Source organism: Echinops telfairi, unplaced genomic scaffold, assembly GCF_000313985.2.
Source record: "Echinops telfairi isolate 266 unplaced genomic scaffold, ASM31398v2 ScPeMD7_7475;HRSCAF=8513, whole genome shotgun sequence".
NCBI lineage: Eukaryota > Metazoa > Chordata > Mammalia > Afrosoricida > Tenrecidae > Echinops > Echinops telfairi.
Window position 1 is genome coordinate 14,300,759 of NW_022111379.1, and position 19,056 is coordinate 14,319,814.

Below are 19,056 nucleotides of genomic sequence, written 5' to 3' on the forward strand. Positions count from 1 at the left end.
CACTCCGTACTCCCCCCATCATTCACTGTGGTAAGATTTTTTTGTTCTGATGATGCCTTAACCTGATCCCTTGCTTGCATAGGCTGGTGTGCTTTTTCCATGTGGGCTTTGTTCCTTCTGAGCTTGATGGCCACTTGTTTACCTTCAAGCCATTGATATCTTTAGGCAAATCTCCTAACTTTTCTAGTTTTCTCATCTATGAAATGGTAACAATGCCACTCCCACGGCCTGGAAGGCACTCAGTAACAAATGCCTGGAGACCCAGCGACAGAGCTCTCAGGTCCACAGAGCCCCGACACAAAAGCCGCAGCAGTGAACATCGACCCTCCACGGCCCCTCGGTGCTAGGAACCTGGCAGAAAATGCTCCTTCTGATACCTCCTAAATAAGACACGCCAAATCAAAGGAAGAGATTAATTCCTCTTCAAAAGTAGCATTGTAATTAAAAATTACTTTCCAGGGCCTATATCCAGAAAGGAATATCCTGCCAAGTGGAAGCGTTAACATGGCTTAGTTCTTTCATTTTTTGGCTCCAATCTTTTGTAAGTAATCTTTTGAGGGGTGTTGTGGGACAAAACAGATGAGACTGCTCCCACCCTCAGGCCCCACGGGGCTCTGAGAGCTGAGGCAGCCGTCCACACCCGCTCTTGGCACGCGGACAGCCATGCTGACAGACAGAGGGCTTGGCTCTCCCCACTGGGGGGTCTTCGTGGCTACTTAGGTTTTCCCCGTTTCACACGGAGACCAGACCTCAGGGGAAAAGGCTGATTCTGGCCACAAGTGACAAGGCGCACTTTCTTTAAATTAGGATTCACGAAGAAAATGCACGCTCACCAGGAGCCATGTATAACTTACAGTATAAGCATACCTTCTAGCCTTGCTTTTGATTTTTGACCTAGCTTTTCGATACAGCGCTGGGTGACCCAAACCTGTGTTAAAGATGACTGGGACTTCAGACTCCGTCCTTTCGAAGGACACAACCACCTTCATCGGTCACAGCAGAAGGATTCAATAATGGAAACCCCAGTAAGCAAACAGGACTCTACCTTAAACTCACCTGTAAGCAGCAGCCTTAACGAACTGACAGACTCCCTTGCACTTAGGCTGACACAGCCTAGTGAGAAAAGAAACGGTGACAGCTGGGCCCAGGTTAGGGAATTGATGGTGGTCATATTTCCCTCAGATCTCTTGCTTGGAGGGTGTCCAATGAATGGCGCCTGCTCTCTGCTTTCTTTATGAAGGGATTCATCTGGCAGGCATGGTTCTTCCTTTGTGAATGCGTTTTATTGAAAATTTGCCCCATCCCCAAACCCCAATGTTCGTGTAAATAGTGTTAGTCACTTAAGCTTTTCAATTTGTATAAGTCAACAATTCATATATTTTGGTTGGGAAAGTTACCTATACATATATAACTGCCTTTTCTTAACAGTATTTAAAATCATAAGCCACTGGCTAAATTAATGCTACTATTAATTGAATTACCTTATGCCCCATGAAGACTTATAATGTTCTCCATCATAAAATAGCAATGATGTCTCTAAAGTGAACCAGAGACATATATAAACTATAGATATATGAATGGATTTGGGATCCCCACTTAGCCAGAGCTTTAATCTAAAGCTAAACTAGCTCTTTTGACATTGCCCTACATGACAATTGCTCTCATGAAGAGATCACTGATGATAAAGGTTCAGTGACAGAGTGCTGTGAGGAAACTGGATGGCGTCCAGCTATCAGAAAGCGTCGTGTCTGGGATCATAAGGCTTTGTCTTGAAACAAGCAGCCATCTAAGTGAGGGGAGTAAACTAAGTCCAGGAGCACACCAGCTTGTGTGATCCTAGGATTGTAAATAATACAATCCAAAACTGATGGAGAGAATGGTATCAGCACTTAATCCTATAGCGCCTGAATTTTTGATTTCAGGAAAAATTTTTTGCTTTTATCCTTTACTTTCATAGTTATCAATATATATTAATATATACATTTAATTAAATGTTACGAAAACGTCACACTTGGCATTATAGGGTTAAATTACGAACATCTGGTTTGCAAAAAACTATGGATGACAGTGGAAGCCCAAAATCAAGGTCCCCACCTGATTAAGCCTCCAGTGAATTCCCTTTGACCTCAGTCCAGGAATGTGAGTAGCCTTGCTAACAGGCAGAGAGCAATACAAAGCATATGGCAGATTTATTTAGGTTCAAATACCACACCTTATCATTTTATCTCCCTTTTGACATATTTTAAAGTTGTTCTAGCTTTTAACATTTTCTGCCTTTCTTTTGACTGAGGTTTTCCTATTTTGTCATTGTTGGTTTTGATTTGTTTCTTGTTTGTGTTTTGTATAATTTTCTGTATATGAAATCCAGGATAGGTAAATCTATAGACCCCCAAACTGGTGTAATAATTAGCTAGGGGCACAGCAGGGGAGGTGGAGTAGGATGGGGAGCTAAAAGCAGTGAGTACGTACAAGATAGAAGAAAATGGTCCGAAACGGATTGTGGTAAGGACTGCACAACTCTTTAATATGACTGAACCATTACATTGTATGTTATGTGAATTATATGCCAATAAAACTACTAAAAAATGAAAGAAGGAACAGTTCTATTTCTGGCCAGCTTGAGCATTCTACTTTAAATATCTAAATTTTGTATTTTCAAGAAATGTGAAAAAGAAAATACTTAAAATAAAAACTCTCGCTTTACATGGTTCATATATATTTAATCATAAATTTGGGCACAGTAGCACAAATATGTATCTTTTCTATAAACATTCATTTCTTTAAAATAAGGAATTCCAAAAAAAAGAAAAAAAAAAGAGGAGCTGATACCAAGGGCTCAATAGAAAGTAAATGTCTAGAAAATAATGACAGCAACGTATGAACAAATATGCTTGATACAATTGATGTATGGATTGTTCTAAGAGCTGTACGAGGTCACAATCAAACGATCTTTATAAAAGTTAAGGAATTCCAGTGGAGAGCTAGCTGGCCTCCCTTGCAGGCTCTCTGCTTCATTGTTTCTCTGTAGCACAGACAGAGATGGCTGGCCCAACTCCTGCTGCTTCTTGCCGGGAATCTTTCACACTAAACTAACCGACCTCATTGGGCTTTTTGTCTTTTTTGCTGTTTTTTTGCCTTTCTTTCCCACAAAGACAATACCCAGATGGGCCTCTACTGGTGCGGCCATGCAGTCCTTCCTGGCCGTTGTCCCCACTGCTTCAAGAGCTTGATTCAGGCCCCAGGCCGTAGTCTGTGAGGGCCTCTACCCAGGTCTGGGGGAGTGAAACGGCTCAGCTGTCAAGTCTGGCTTGATAACTCAAGGCCTAGCTGGCTCTCTCTCCTGACATTTGTTTGCTCCTGGTTCCTGGGGGCTCCCCTGTCTCTTTAGACTTCTCACCCACAACCTTTCCACAAGATACGAGCTTTAAGGGCAAACTCCCTGTGTTTTTACCAGAACCTACAACAGGCCTGGCTTCGGGCGAGTGTGCCACAGTGGTCAATAGTTGAATTCAACCTTCAAAAAAAAAATGTCTATGGCCCCTTTGTATGAGATAAGCGCTGTGCCTAGCATCCACCAGCCCTCTGACTACTGTGTCAAACCCTCAAGAGTGAAGGTAGGGCAACTCTGGGCCTGACCTACAGCCAAGGTCCTGAGAGAATCCTGCCCTTCAAAAATGCTGCTGTTTTGTGCCGCTGAGCGACACTACAGGCTGGTGTCGAACTGCTCCGGGGCTCCTAAGGCTGACTCTTTAAGGATTGCCCTCAGTCTCCTTCGGAGTGGACAGCGCGGTCCATTGAGCTGCACATGCGTAACCACTGCACTACCAGGACTCCTGAGTTCAAGGTTAAAACAAAACCCAAAGCCCAGACACTGCTGTTGAGGCAATGGTGACTCAGTAACCCTGCAGCGCAGGTGGGTCTGGATTCGCAGCGAGGCGGGTTAAATGAAGGTTCAAACGGAAATGAAGAGAGAGAGAGAGAAACCAGGAAAGTGAGGGAGAGAGGGTACAATAAGGGACTGTTTGTTTGCAACGTAGAGCCTCTGGATTTCACTTTCTCCTCCGCCTTTCTCTGTGAACTGAAGAGCTTACTTTGTTTCCAGTGCTGTGGTAGCATCTCAAATTACCGTATATACTCCAGGATCAGCCAACCCGAATATCAGAAGAGGCACCTAATTTTACCACAAAGCTGCATTAAAAACGTGCTGAAAAACTCGACTTTTACACGATTATTTAAGGTTGGTTTAAGGAGACCTACTAAGTGCAAGGGGTGAGCACCAGCTGCGATGTTCTTGCTGTGGTTCTTTAGGCACGACATTGGGGTTCCCGCCGGGATCAGAGGCAGCAGTGGGTGCTGAAGCAAGAAGAGCAGAGACTCTAGGACAGTGGTTCTCAACCTTCCTGACGCCACCGCCCTTTTGTACACTTCCTCATGTGTGGTGACCCCCAACCATAAATTTATTCTTGTTGCTACTTCATCACTGTTATTTTGCTACTGTGATGAATTGGGTAACCCCTATGAAATGGTCGTTCGACCCCCAAAGGGGTCGCGACCCACAGGTTGAGAACCGCTGCTCTAGGAGCTACCTTATCTCCACCACTGACTGACTTTACACAAGTCACCCTCGCGAGTTTACCTCAATTTCTCAGGGGGTGACTTAAATTACATCAATTAAAATACTAAAAGCAAAAATAAAAAATAGGGTGGTGGGAGGAGCAAAGCACACGTACCTTACAGAGTGGTGCGAATGATTCATGTAATTCACCCATGTAATTCACGGGAAGCACAGGAAGCGCTTGCCCCCCAAATGTTAATGCACTCCTCTCTGGCTCACTTTCAGCACCTCGGCGGGTCCATATGAAGTCCCTCCCTGGCTAATACTTGCTGTCGACTCCAGTACGCAGACCGCTGCTTGGATCACAAGCAGAAAGCGTTCCCTTTTGGGACTCGAATTCTCAAAAGTTCAGACACCAGTACTTTAAAGGGTGGGCCAGGGAGGAGGGGGAGGAGGGAGTTACATTAAGAGGCCAACAAGTGTGCTGGTGAAAACTCCAGTTGTGATGTTCACATTCGATGAGACATGTAGATGATGTTTACACCTGCAAAAGGAGGTGGGGGCTGTTGAGGTGAGATGAAGGCAAACAATAAACCTTCACCTAGAATATTCAGAAAACGACAAGGCAGTTTTTAGTATCTATCTCAACTGTATAATAAAATAGTTCAGCCATTCAAGAGAATTTAACTAAAGAAAACCAGGGATCACCTTTTATGTATTTATACTATTAGAAATAAAACCCAAGTAACCAGGAAACAAGAAACCCAGCATTTAAATTTTTACTTGATACTGGTATATGAAACGCCCCAAAATGTGAGTCCTGTATCCAGGGATCAGAACCTTTCTCATGGTTGCTGTTCTAACTCCTCCTCAACATGAGAGATGTCTGTGAGCTCCAATATGATTCCCCTGGGGTGATAGGAAACCTACTAATAATGTTAAGTCCGCAACATGGAGAGTTTTGGCCACAAAAACAGACAGTTAATTCTACTAAAAAGGCAGGGTCATCCCTGCCAGTGTTGTTCTCAAATGAGGTAATGTCCGTGGCTCTTATCTCGCCGTTATTGAGATTTAATGTCATTTACCATTGGCTTTTAGGAACCTGCTGCATCATCTCACCTTTTCTAATGTGTGTGACTTCCATCCATTTCAACATTGCAATTAGGAACCTCTGGTTTTTAAAACGATTAAGAAATGAATCCCACATGTTCCTTCTTTCTCTCCCTGGCCTATCATCTGAGCCTTTCATCCACAGCCCAGAAAATTCAGAGATCAGCAGATTTCTGGCGTTTAAGGTCATGCTATAGAAATAGTCTGGGGCCTGATATATTTATGGAAACATTTTTCAAAGAAGTCAAAATGTATAATTCAAGAAAATGTTCTGTGAAAGAATCTGTTTTCTGATTACAAATGATTTCCTGCTTTGGGGGAAAAAAACAACAACAATTTCATATTTACTTAGCTGGTTCCTTAAGGTCCCTTGGAGATTATCATTCCTTTCAATACCCCGAGATCTCTTTGCCAGGTGCAGACCTTTGAATGATTTCAAAGGTACCTTTCTGCGGAGGAGGCATCTATAAACTGTAGGCAGGAGAGAAAAACAAGCGCTCCCCATCGGAAGCTACCCCACGAAGAATACGGGAGACAGAAGAGTGACCGCACAGAGGCGACCCAGAGGAACAGACAAAAAGCCTTGTTACAGGCCTTTAACGTCGTGTTGTTTCCAACCAGGGCAAAGCCACCTCCAAGAGCGGTCTGTTTGACAAACACAAGCACAGTAGCAGCACCCCCTTCTTCTCACAAAGACCTCAGAACAAGAACAGCCACAGCCCTTCTTCCGCAGTCGGAGGATCTGCCCCTTCCCTGGGCAACCACGTCCTGCACGCTGTCCGGCAGAAGCAGGCAGCCAGCCGGAGGGAGATCCAAAGCCTGTTCTGTTGCTGGGCCGCCAGGCACACCTTCGAGTGGGGTGGTGGGTGACACAAGGCGGGGCGCTCCGTGAGCAGGCCCACCTCATTTTATCGAGCTTTGCTTTCGTGCACTTGGCAGGCGTGATGTTTTTTACAAACTGAAGGTTTGTGGCCACCCCCCGGTGCCACGTGAGGCCATCCGCGCCATTTTTCCAACAGCACGTGGTCACTTTGTGTCTCTGGGGGTTGTTCACACAATACTTCCAACCTCTTCACAATGTTGTTGCACACTTAGTAGACTGTGGTGTGCAATGGGACATGAGAAAAAATTCACATGACTCCCTTTAGTGCAATAGAGGCTTTCTCGCAGTTACGTTATCTCGGAGGTGTACAACTGGGAAAAGAACCAAATAAGCAACCCAACTACACGCCCCCTGAGTGGCTCGCCAACAGAGAAACTCTGATGGCTGACGTCCTGGCCAGTCCACACCTTCCTTCTCACTGGGCGATCGTCTGCGGCTCCCACCGGGAACAGCCTGCTCTGCGGCGCTCACTTGTACTGACCCCGTCCCTTCAGAGGACACAACACAGGATGAGGACAGCTGAGTACACAGGGACCTTCGTGTCTTAGTGGTCTGTCTTTCAACCAAGGAAACCCCTGCCGTCACAGGAACTAGTGGGGATTCAAGAGAGGTGAGCACTCCAAGGGCGATAGAAGAATTTATAGTGCGAAAGTCATCCCAGACCCGGATAGCATCACGCAGACCAGATGATCTTAAAGTATAGCCTGCGACCACACAATCCTCTCAGGAAGGCCCCCTGATCAACTATTTCCAAAACCATCCTAAGACTTCAGCTTCTTCTTGCACACCCACTCTCTCATGAGTGTACAGTGGTAGTCTCCAAAGACTACCTGATATGTGATGATGTCATCATTGATGACGTGGAATATGTGGTTCTGAAGCTTACTCTTTTAAATTTCCTCTATTTTAATTTATAATTAAATGTTGACAGCTTCTTAAGAGTTCCCGATACAATTTTAAGAGCGTACAGAGACGCGCTGCGATCAGACTGAGAACTGCCAATTTAGACCTTCAGTCCAACCCATACTTGGCAATTCCCAGAAAGCATGCCTTAATTCACACTGAGCCCTGAGCTTCTTTTCTCTGCTTTAATGTCCATTTCTTTGGAAAGCTTTCCCTGACTTCCCCAAGATAGTTCAAGAGCCCCTCCTATGCATTCTACCAGTGTATCGCACACTATGTTGAGAGAGCCCATCTCCTATTCGTTTTTCACCTACTCATCTTTTGGCGTCTTCATGGCAAGGGTTGGTTCAATCACTGGTTTGTCTGTGACGCAGCTGTACATGCTCGGCACTCAATTAATTCTTGTTGAACATAGAAAGCAAGCAAAGGATGAAGGCAAGAAGACAGATCTATCTTGTAGTCATCTTCCCCCCAACCCCCCAAGGGAAGCTACTAGAAAGATTCATTAAAATAAAGGTTTGTTATAATTATGATACTGAAACGTAACAGTAAGACTCACTGCCATCGAGTTGATGCCGAATCATAGAGACCCCATGGGACAGGGCAGAACTGCCCCTGTGGGTTTCCAAGACTGTAACTCTTTATAGGAGTAGAAAGATGCATCTTTCTCAAAGAGCAGCTGGTGGTTTCAAACTACTAACCTTGAGGTTAGCCACTCAAAGTGTAACCCACTATGCCACGAGGGCTCGTGTCACTCACGGTTGTCATTTCTGTGAATGAATTCATTTACCCATCATCATACACCCATGAGCCATCTGAACAATGACGATATGGATGTGCAGGTTGTGAGACGGTGGATCTAAAAACCACACACAGGCAATCAGATTCCAAAGTCCTGTGCCAATCAACCCTCTCTACACCGCCTCCTGTGTCAGCAGCATGAACCTCCGGCTCGTCAAGGTCATCTCTCAACTCTGCTCAGTATCAGGCACCTAGCCTGACAATTAAATCCCACCCCCAGCCCTACCCTAGGGTTGAGCAGTTCAAGTAGCCGCACCCAAAACAGATCTCACCGGTCCCACCGGTCATCAAGTTTAGTTAGGCTTTAAAAAGAGCAACTCCAATAAGCAGTCTATTATCTCATTCAACTGCTGTACTTTAGTCTTTTCTAGAAGAAATGTGAAATGAAAATAATGAACATGTCTATTTATTCAAAATAAAAAGCATCTTCTGCACTACCTACAAGAGATCAAATTAAGCACAGCAATTCGCGAGAGTAGACAGAAAGCTGTCTATGTGCACGAGGGGGATCAGCCGAGACAGAGAGGGCGAGAGAGGCTGCTCACTGGGAGGAATGGAGTCACAGGCACGCACTGGCATGTGCACACTGTTGAGTTGATGTATGCTTTGACTGCGTAGTCTCAAGAAAAACAACAACAAAATTAATAAAATGTATCTTCTGTAGCTCAGAGAAGAACAGCAGTCAGGTTTGGTATTTCCATCAGATGGGCTATGGTTTGGAGCTGTGGAGTAAGCCCTCCCTGGATGTGCAAGAGATGTGTTTCAGGGTCAACTTCTCTCCCATGGAATGTCCACACCTTTTCCCTGAACAAGGAGGGACTCACAATAACCTTCAGGCATATTTAATGGAAAAGGAAAAAAAATAACTGTATCTGGTTGGGAGGGGGAAGTATTAAAAAAAGAAAATACACTATTGAAAATATTGGGTTTAATGCAAAAGAGGACCTGTCAGAATCACAGCATAGCACTATGACTGTGAAGAAGAGAGAGCGTACGTACCTGGGCAATACTGCTACAGAGACAGAAGTCCCTGGGCCACGCTCCGACTGTCAATTGTCTACAAAAGCCCTCAGAGTTCCTTATCTGCTAAATTACTTACCTGGAGAAGCACTCCGTGAATATGGTTTTGCCGGAAACACTGGTCAGTGCGCTCAGGGAGTGTGGCTAACAGAGTCCGGATGGTTCTTGGGATTTGGTCTATCATAACAAATGGAACCAAGGCACGAGCTGCCATTTCACGGGACCGATAGACAGGTGAGCGACCACACCTGGGAAGAAACAAAAACATAGGACCATTTAAAACTCATCGTTACATGTGTGCTTTTGCATGTGCTGATGCTCTATGTAGTCTGCTCCTTATTCCAGATGACGTTTGTTGTACTTTTGTTCATTCGACAGGTATCTTGGCTGCTGTTATATACATCTAAACAGCAATATCTATAATTCTTATCACAGGGATTAACATTAATAGGCTTTTGGACTAAGACAATTAAAAAGGTAATAGCAAAAATGACTTACACCTCAATGATCAAATAACTATTTATTGGACACTAAAATTAACCACCGGTGGTGCCTAGGTTACAGCATTTGCTCGGTGGTTGGAACCCGCCAGGCACTGCCTAGGAAGGAGAGAGACCCACATCCGGGTAAGCGTCATGAAAAGTCTATTGTCACCAATTTTGCTGAGGGCCTTTTACCACGGCTCAAAAGGGGAGAGATGCAAATGAAGAGATGACTAAAGGCACACGGAAATCGTGTGTGTGTGTGTGTGTGTGTGTGTGTGTGTGTGTGTGTGTAGTGCAGTGCTAAATGAATCTTGACATCATAGAGACAGGATCCCAGAGAAGGAAGAGACTGTAGGTTGTGATATTCAGAAGGCTAGCAAGTAAGCGAGATCCAAGTGGGCCAATGGAAGCCAGAAAGTTCTTCCAACCACGATTTCAGCCAGCAAGATATCCAAGGGAAGACATGTTCACGGTATGTTTGAAAGGAAATAGGGAGATGAGTCTGGTTGAAGTACAGGCTCATGAACAACAGTGACAGCCCAATGGGTAGAGCCAGCCTGAGCAATGCCACAAAGAGAAGACTACATGGTTTGGACTTATTGTAAAGAACCAGGCAACGAATCCTTGACTCTGGGCTGATTCACACCCAAAGAGTTTGATTATAGCCTGCTCTTAAATACGAGAAATTCATGGCCAAGTGGCATTTTGAGATTCTACAGAGGTAACTGGAAAGGCAGGTTGTCCAAGGGCCTCTTGACGTTGTAAACACTCAGAACCCGAGTCCACAGGCATTCTGTTCAAATGGCTCCCTCGCTATCTCAAAGTAGAGCTCGTTTACACAAGCTTTTGTAATCCCACGTGGTGTGAAACAAAGAAACAATTGCCATTAAGATATATTGAGAAACCTACTGTGTGTTCTTAGACCCAAACTTCAATCTAATGAGTCATTAGCAAATAACACATGAAACCTAAAATACCACTAATATGTAGTGTTCCCCGATACAGGGCACAGTTAAGGTAGCTGGGTACTGACTGTCGTTCCCGGGGTAAGAGGGAGGTGACAGCATTCAGGGTGCATGCTGCCTCCGTAATGGCAGGCTGCAACACAAACACACAAACACGGAATGCTAGTTTTAAGTTTTGCCATTTTTCCCTAACAGCGAATATCCTCTTCAGGTTCTTTTTGCACACGCAAAAGTGTGTAAAGCAAACTTTTGAAAAGCGAGAGTTATCAGTATGGGATCATTTGAGGTGGGTGTTCAATATGGTATATTCTAGTTTATGTAAGTTCTTGACTATAGTTTTCAAGACTGTATGATCTTTGGCCAGATTTGGTAAACTTGGACAGGGAAAAAGAGAATAACCAAAAGAGCCCTTGGCTGCCTGTCCCCTCGCCCCCCAAAATCCAGCAGTGTTATAGGTAGTGGCATTTAGGACATGAAAAAATTTCTGGTAAGATCTGGACCATTATCAGTATTTGGCCTTTAGAAATAGTAAAGACTAAGTTCAACAACTGAAATGTTTTAACACTGTAGCCATATCACCAGCATTTATCTCAATATGAAAATAAATATACAGATACAATTTCTGTACAGATGGAGTGATGCAAACAGAACTTCCAAGTGAGGATAAGAAGGAGGGCATGCCATTTCCCCCCTAAGACGCTCAGCCCATCAGCACGTCCCTCCGTGCAGGATGTCAGAGGGCTAAGCTTACACCACTCTACGGGAAGACGGCGAGGGTTCGGGTTACAGGAGGTAGCTAGAGATATCCCAGAGGACAGTGGCATTTCTAACAGCTCGTTCATTTGCTCTCAGACTTAGTTTTCCTTTAAGATGATTAAATGTTGAATCCTTAATGGAACAATATAATAAAGTGTTTGTTTTGGCTTAGGGGAGGGGAATGGGAAAACTTCGCTGGGCGGAGAAAAGGAGACTCTTTCAAAATGCTTTGAGATTTCATTTGTAAGTGAAATCAGCTCCACAGAGTCATTTGTCCTAAACGTCCCCAGTCTGTCCACACACCCCCCCCTCCAATACATACACTTTGTGTTAGAGTATGTTTTATGTTACCAAAAGGGCTCTTGTATATAAATGTTTCTTTTCAAATACAAATAACTCTGACATGGTTACAGATGTTTAGTTTCCAATTAGCAGTAACTGTACACTAAAGAATGCCCCTCCTTTTGCTCCTGACCTTTTGCAAACGATGATTTCCCAAAGGAATCTGGCATCCTTACAGGAGAAAGAATGGAAAATGGGAAAAGCGCCAAACGGTTCTACTTTCTGATGCCTTGTGCTAGGGCACTTTCCAAACGCACACAACCAGGTAAAATGGAAAACGAACTCTCCCCTCAAGAGATGAATGCAATTATACAGGGAGAAGCAAGTGGCCTATTTCTAAAGTAACATTTCATTACGTAACCGTCACTATAAAGGAATGACTCAATGCAGTTTCAAACTCCATTCGATTACAAACTGTTCAAACAGATTCCAGACAACATGAAAACTATAAATCACCATTGGGAAAATAATTATTTCCCAGTTATTATTTTGTCAGCTATTCGGTGGGGCTGAGGGGGAGCTGATAAGAAATCTAGATTTTGTTCTCGTTGTGTGCCGGCCGGCGTGTGAGAGGACGCACATGCAGCCTTGCCAGCTCGAAGTGAAATCCATGTGAAGCTAAGCTCCATCCTTCCCCTTAGAGTCTTCCAGGTGGACTCAATAAATATGCCCAATTAAGTTGAGCTGCCCTTTGGGGACATAATAAAGCCTAATCGTTATAAATATAACTTCAAATTAAACACCTGGATTTTCCTCCTTCTTTGTCTACCGAATGACCTTTGTGACATAGAGAAGTCACCGTAAGCTCTCCGAGTCTCAGTGCAACTGAGCTGGTGGCGATGATCTCTATCTGCTCAATCCCCTACGGTGACATCTATGAGAACACCCTAAACAGATTCCTTGGAAATACGACATTATTAACGGTGCCTGTATGTAGCATTATGGTTATGAGCTGGGTTGCGGTTTGAAACATTCGCCACAGCAGAGAGAAGGGGCTTTCTACTCCCGTACAGTGACAGCCTTGGAAACGCACAGGGCAGTTCCACCTGTCCCACAGCGTTGCTATGAGTTGGCATCGACTCACGGGCGGTGAGTAATATCTAGTGTCTACCACTCGTCAGTTTGTCGTCATCCTGTGATGGCTCGTGTGTCGCTGGAAGTTAGGCCACTGTTATTTCAAATACGAACAGGATCACTCAAAGTGAACAGTTTTCAGCAGAACTTCCAGACTAAATAAATCCAGACGACGCAGAAGGGCTAGGATGTTCACTTCGGAGGGATCAGCGCTAGAAAATGTTATGGACAGTATCAAACCATTGCCAGATACTGAAAACGCATGAATAGAAGCAGAGCATTGTCAGAGACAGTGCAGAAGATGAGGCCTTCAGGTGAGAAGCCACTCAAATGATGACTGAGCAAGAGCTGCCGTCCCAAAGTAGAGCTGACTACGATGACGTGGATGGAGGAGAGCCTTTGGGAGGAAAGCCGTCGGGAATGTCATTCGCTGATGGGACGCAACTCCAAATGAGAAGACACAGAAGCAAACCCCAACTAACAATCAGAACTGGAAATCTACAATGTATGAATCTAGAAAACTGACAGTTGTAAAAAATGAAATGGAAAGCATATAGAAAGACAGCTGCCCCTCCCCCCAGAAGAATGGACTTCAGAGGACAGCATGAAGCTACAGCTCAGGGAGAGGGACATGTCTAATCAGAGCACACTGGAGCAAATGAAGTGGGAGGAAGAGAGAGTGGAGCACATCCTGGCCCACCCAGCCTTGAGGATGATATCCCTGCTCAGAGCAGCCAATGCACAGAGAGGACCATATGACCGGCCCACTATGAGACTCACTGACCCATAACCCTACAAGGGACAACACTGGAGACACAGTGTGGGAACTGCAGCTGATCTGACTCTACCACACCGAGGCAAAACACTAAGGGTGTGCAACAGAACAGCAAGGGGAGCAGAGCAACGAAGTCCCCAGGGAGTACCAAAAATATATGTTTGGACCAGGGCATGGCAGCACCCCATCATACTCCACAGTAAAACACTCCTAAAGGCCAACAAACAGTCCTTGAACTATCTACAGGCTTTTCTTTTTTCTGTCATTAGTTTTTTGTTGTTTTGTTTTCTTTTGTGCTTTGTTTTGCTCTGTCTTGTTTTTGTGCATTTTATTATTTCCGCAGGTCTATCTAGATAAGATAGGCAGGATAAACAATCTGGAGGAGAAAAAAAACGGGACCGATGGTTCTGGGGGGACATGGGAGACAGGGAAGTGGAGGGAAAGGAAGTGGTGTTAATAAACCCAGGGATAAAGGAACAACAAGTGATCCAAAATCAGTGGTGAGGATGGTGTAGGAGGCCTATTAGGGTTTGATTAAGGGCAATGTAACCGAGAGGAATTACTGAAACCCAAATGAAGGCTGAGCATGATAGTGGGACAAGAGAAAAGTAAAAGGAAATAGAGGAAAGAACTAGGAGGCAAAGGGCATTTATAGAGGTCTAAATAAAGGCATGTACATATGTAAATATATTTATATATGAGGATGGGGAAATAGATCTATGTGCATATACTTATAGGTTTAGTATTAAGATAGCAGATGGACATTGGGCCTCCACTCAAGCACTCCCTCAATGCAAGAACACTATGTTCTATTAAACTGGCATTTCATGATGTTCATCTTCCTGACACAATCGCAAAGCGGGTGCATAAGAAAATGTGGTGAAGAACTGATGGTGCCTGGCTATCAAAAGATATAGCGTCTAGGGTATTAAAGACTTGAAGGTAAACAAGTGGCTATCTAGCTCAGAAGCAACAAAGCCCACATGGAAGAAGCACACCAGCCTATGTGATCACAAGGTTCTGAAGGGATCAGGTATCAGGCATCAAAGAACAAAAAATCAAATCATTGTGAATGAGAGGGAGTGCAGAATGGGGACCCAAGGCCCATCTGTAGGCAAACGAACATCATTGAGGGGAGGAGACGAGCCAGTCAGGGTACAGAGTAGCAACAATAAAACATACAACTTTCCTCCAGTTCCTAAATGCTTCCTCCTCACCCCACTATCATGATCCAAATTCTACCTTACAAATCTGGCTAGACCAGAGGATGTACATTGGTACAGATAGGAACTGGGAACACAGGGAATCCAGGACAGATGATCCCTTCAGGAGCAGTGATGAGAGTGGAGATACAGGTAGGGTGGAGGGAGGATGGGGTAGAAAGGGGGAACTGATTACAAGGATCTACATATAACTTCCTCCCTGGGGATGGACAAGAGAAAAGTGGGTGAAGGGAGATGTTGGACAGTGTAAGACATAACAAAATAATAATAATTTATAAATTATCAAGGGTTCATGAGGGAGAGGGAAGGGGGGAGCGGAGAGGAGGGGGCTGAGAAGCTAATCCCAAGGGCTCAAGTAGGAAGCAAATATTTTGAGAATGATGATGGCAATGCATGTACAAATGTGCTTGACACAATGGATGTATGTATGGATTGTGATAAGAGTTATACGAGCCTCCAATAAAATGATTTAAAAAAGAAAGATAGACAGACATTCTAGGAGCGAATGAGCTGAAATGCCCTGGCATTGGCCAAATTAGAAGCAGAAATCATATGGTTTACAGATTCAAGAGGAAGAGTACTGCATTCATCAGCACAAAGGGCATCTCAAGGCTTTCTGTGACGGGATAATATCTACTTCCATTCAAGGAAGTCCAGTCAATGCATGTGCATGTCCCCAGATGGGATACACAGGAACCAGAGTGTATCTGGGGGAGGAGACCATGGAGAAGCTCAATACTAACAGTTAAAAGGAGGCCAGGGGTTGACGATGGATTAGACCACCAATTGCTCATGTTAAGTTCAGGCTGAACCTGAAGAAAATTAAAACAAATTCATGAGAGATCAAATGTGATGGAGACTATGCCACCTGAATTTCAAGAACAGATTTGACTCATTCAACACTAATGACAGAAGGCCTTGAGGAGCTCTGGATGGCATCAAGAACATCACACTTGAAGAAAGCAAAAGATCCATGAAAAGAGGAAAATAAAGATAAAAAGTGGATTCCAGAAGAGACTCTGAAACTTACTTTTAACTGTAGAGTAGGTGAAGTAGATGGGGAAATGATGAAGTCAAAGAACTGAGTAGCTCCTGCACCCGGCTATTATAGTGAAAAGTGCACAGACCTAGAACATGCTCAGTGTGCCTTAAACTGAACCAACTCAAGGAAAACATCAAGCTCTGAGTGGCACCATCGAAAGATTTGATGAGCAAAATCTTTAATGATGCAGGAAGCATCAAAAGAAGACAGAAAGCATACACAGTCACGGTCCTGAAAAGAATTGGTCACATGACACCATTTCACTAAGTGCCACATGTGCAAGAACCCATGGTACTGCAGGAAGAAGTGCAAGCTGCACGCAAAGCAATAGCCACAACGAGGCTCCAGGAATTAACTGAATACTGAAGGAAAATGTTTCAGCAGACTGATGAAGCAAGCATTGGAAGTACTCACTCATCAATGCCAGGAAATTTGGAAGACAGCTACTGGGCCAACTGACTGGAAGAGATCCATATTTGTACCCATTCCAAAGAAAGGTGACCCAACAGAAAACTCACATGATAAAAAAATTATCATTGGTATCACATGCAAGTAAAATTTTACTCAAGATCATCCAACAACGGTTGCAGCGGTACATTGACAGGGAGCTGCCAGAGGTTCTAACCGGATTCAGAAGAGGACATGGAACAGTAAATCTTGGCTGAAAGCCGAGAATACCAGAAACATGTTTGCTTGTGTTTTATTGACCGTGTAAAGCATCCGACTGTGTGGATCATAGCACAGTCCTTGAGATGGATGGCCTGGAGAAGAACGCGAATTCCTGAACATTTTTTGTGTTTGTATGGAACCTGTAGAAGCATCAAGAGGCAGGTGTACAAACAGAACAGGGCATACTGCACGGTTTAAAATCAGGAAAGGGGTGCATCAGGGTTGCATCCTCTCACCATACTTTTTTTCAGTCAATATACTGAGCAAATAATCAGAGACGTGAGCTAGAAGAAGAATGCTACATCAGGATTAGAGGAAGACTTATTAACAACCTGCAATATGCAGAGGACACAACCTTGATTGCAGACCGTGAAGTGATTGCTAATGAAGATCAGGGATTGCATCCTTCAGATTCTAGCTCAATGTAAAGAAAACTAAAACCCTCACACTGGACCAGTAGGTAACAGCATGATATACAGAGATAAGCTAGAAATGGTCAAGGATTTTGTCTTGCTTGGATCCATAATCGGTGCTCATGGAAGCAGCAGTCAAGAGATCAAACGGTGCATTGCATTGTGTAAATCTGCTGCACAAGACCTCTTTAAAGTGTTGGAAAGCAAGGAGGTTCCTTTAAGAGCTAAGGTGTGCCTGACCCAAGCCATATTTTCAGCCCTCTCACTGCACGTGACAGTTGGACAATGAATAAGGAAGATTGAAGAAGAATCAAGGCACTTATTCTGGGGCTGGCGAAGACTCCTGAAAGTACCAGGGCTGCTACACGGACAAACAAGTTTGTCTCGGACGAAGTACAGCCAGCATGCTCTTTAGCAGCCAGGACGGCGAGACTTCCACTCACCTACTGTAGGGCTGCTTTCAGGAGCGACCAGTCAGTCCCAGAGATGAATGTCATCCTTGGTAAAGTAGAAAGGGGCAGTCAAGAAGGAAGGCCTCTGCCGAGATGGACTGACAGTCGCTGCCAGACGGGCTCAAGCGTTAGAACAACTGTGAGGATGGCGCCCGATCAGTTGGAGTGGCCTGACAGCACCTAGTGACGACTTATTTCGTCTCAGACCAGCGCGTTCCAGGAATCACAGCCCTCTCCCGGGGCCCAAAGAGAGCTGTCAGGCTGTGGGATGGATTTGGTTTGCGTTGGAAAAAGCACAATCAATGATGATCTGAGGGCGAGGAGATTTCCCCTCTCCACGAAAAGTGGCAAGGAATTGTCTCGGGCCCTTCTGAGAACAAGTGGTCCGAGTTTCTCTTTCTTCCCTACAAAGGAACTTGGGGTGTCAAAGGTCACCCCCACTTCCAACATTCTTTGAAAACGGTTTCCTCAGGGGCCCTGGCTATGCTCTTGGCCCGACTGCCAGGTCTGTCGGGAAATCTGCCGAGAGGAGCTGGCACCATTGCCTTGGACCCTCCAGCTCAGTGTCCCCGTTCATCTGATTTACCTGATTGCCTGCCTACAGAGACCTCAGCTCTGTGTGACTGGAGACTGCCTCGTTGGTGAGAGTGACCCTTGCACCCCACCACTAGACAGCCCTTGAGACCTGCACACAGGTCATCTTCTGGACACGCCGCGTTTCTGGATGAAGGGCACTGTAAGTCAAAATGAACTGACGACAAAAATAAAGTCAGACGACACTCACAAAGGCTACCTTGACCCTCTGGATGAGTAAGCTGCACTACCTAGGCTAGAACTGCCATCTGTAGCTCACACCTGGAGTTCAAGAGAGCATAATAAATACTTCCCAGCTAATAAAAACACAAAACGTTAATTTACAAGTATGTGGGAAGACTCTACGCAAGTGCTTCCCTCCTAGCCCCAACCCCCAACAGTTTTTTTATCGTGAAAACATTTCAGAATCTAGTGTAAACCGTGGGCTGTCTCACAAGAGAAATGCATGGATGCACATTACACACAATTTCCCAGGCAATGTCAGGAGGGGCACTCAGGATGCCCCGACACACATCTCCTGTCTAGGGGCGGTTTCCAAGGTCAAGACTACAGTTGTTCCTTTGTACACCGTGGGTGACCACGGTGCAGTTGTCAGGTACACCCTCTGCTCGTGCAGACTCAGATGCCTACCCACAGGAACCAAAGGCCTGGAGGTGGTGCCAGGCATGGGGCCAGCTAGCACCCATCTGTGGTACCCATGGAGACACACAGGTGTGGGCTCAATGGAACAACGGGTCAGGAGGGAGTGCTGGAACAACTTTCTGGAGAAGAGAAGGCACCTTCAATTGAAGTTGTTTATATATGGAGGGGTGGATTACCCAGCAATGAGCAAGGTAGCATGAGCTTACTCACTAATATGTAAACATGAGCTTACCTGTGCTCATTTAATAATCTATACTGATCAGTTTCACAGGTGAGCCTGGCCTATGTAGCAGGTACTCTATCCTGTCAGGGATCATAAATTGCAAAAGCAGCTTTGATTCTGTAGCAAGGT

General features: G+C 44.8%; 1 protein-coding gene across 2 annotated transcripts in view; it reads right to left on the reverse strand.

The window, feature by feature from the left end:
- THADA (THADA armadillo repeat containing) overlaps positions 1 to 19,056 on the reverse strand; it is a 391,488-nt gene that overhangs the window by 175,643 nt on the left and 196,789 nt on the right. For both annotated transcript variants that reach the window (XM_045285791.1, XM_045285792.1), the window contains one exon: positions 9,352 to 9,520. In XM_045285791.1, the coding sequence (XP_045141726.1) occupies positions 9,352 to 9,520 (169 nt within the window). The remainder of the gene's footprint in view (positions 1 to 9,351; positions 9,521 to 19,056) is intronic.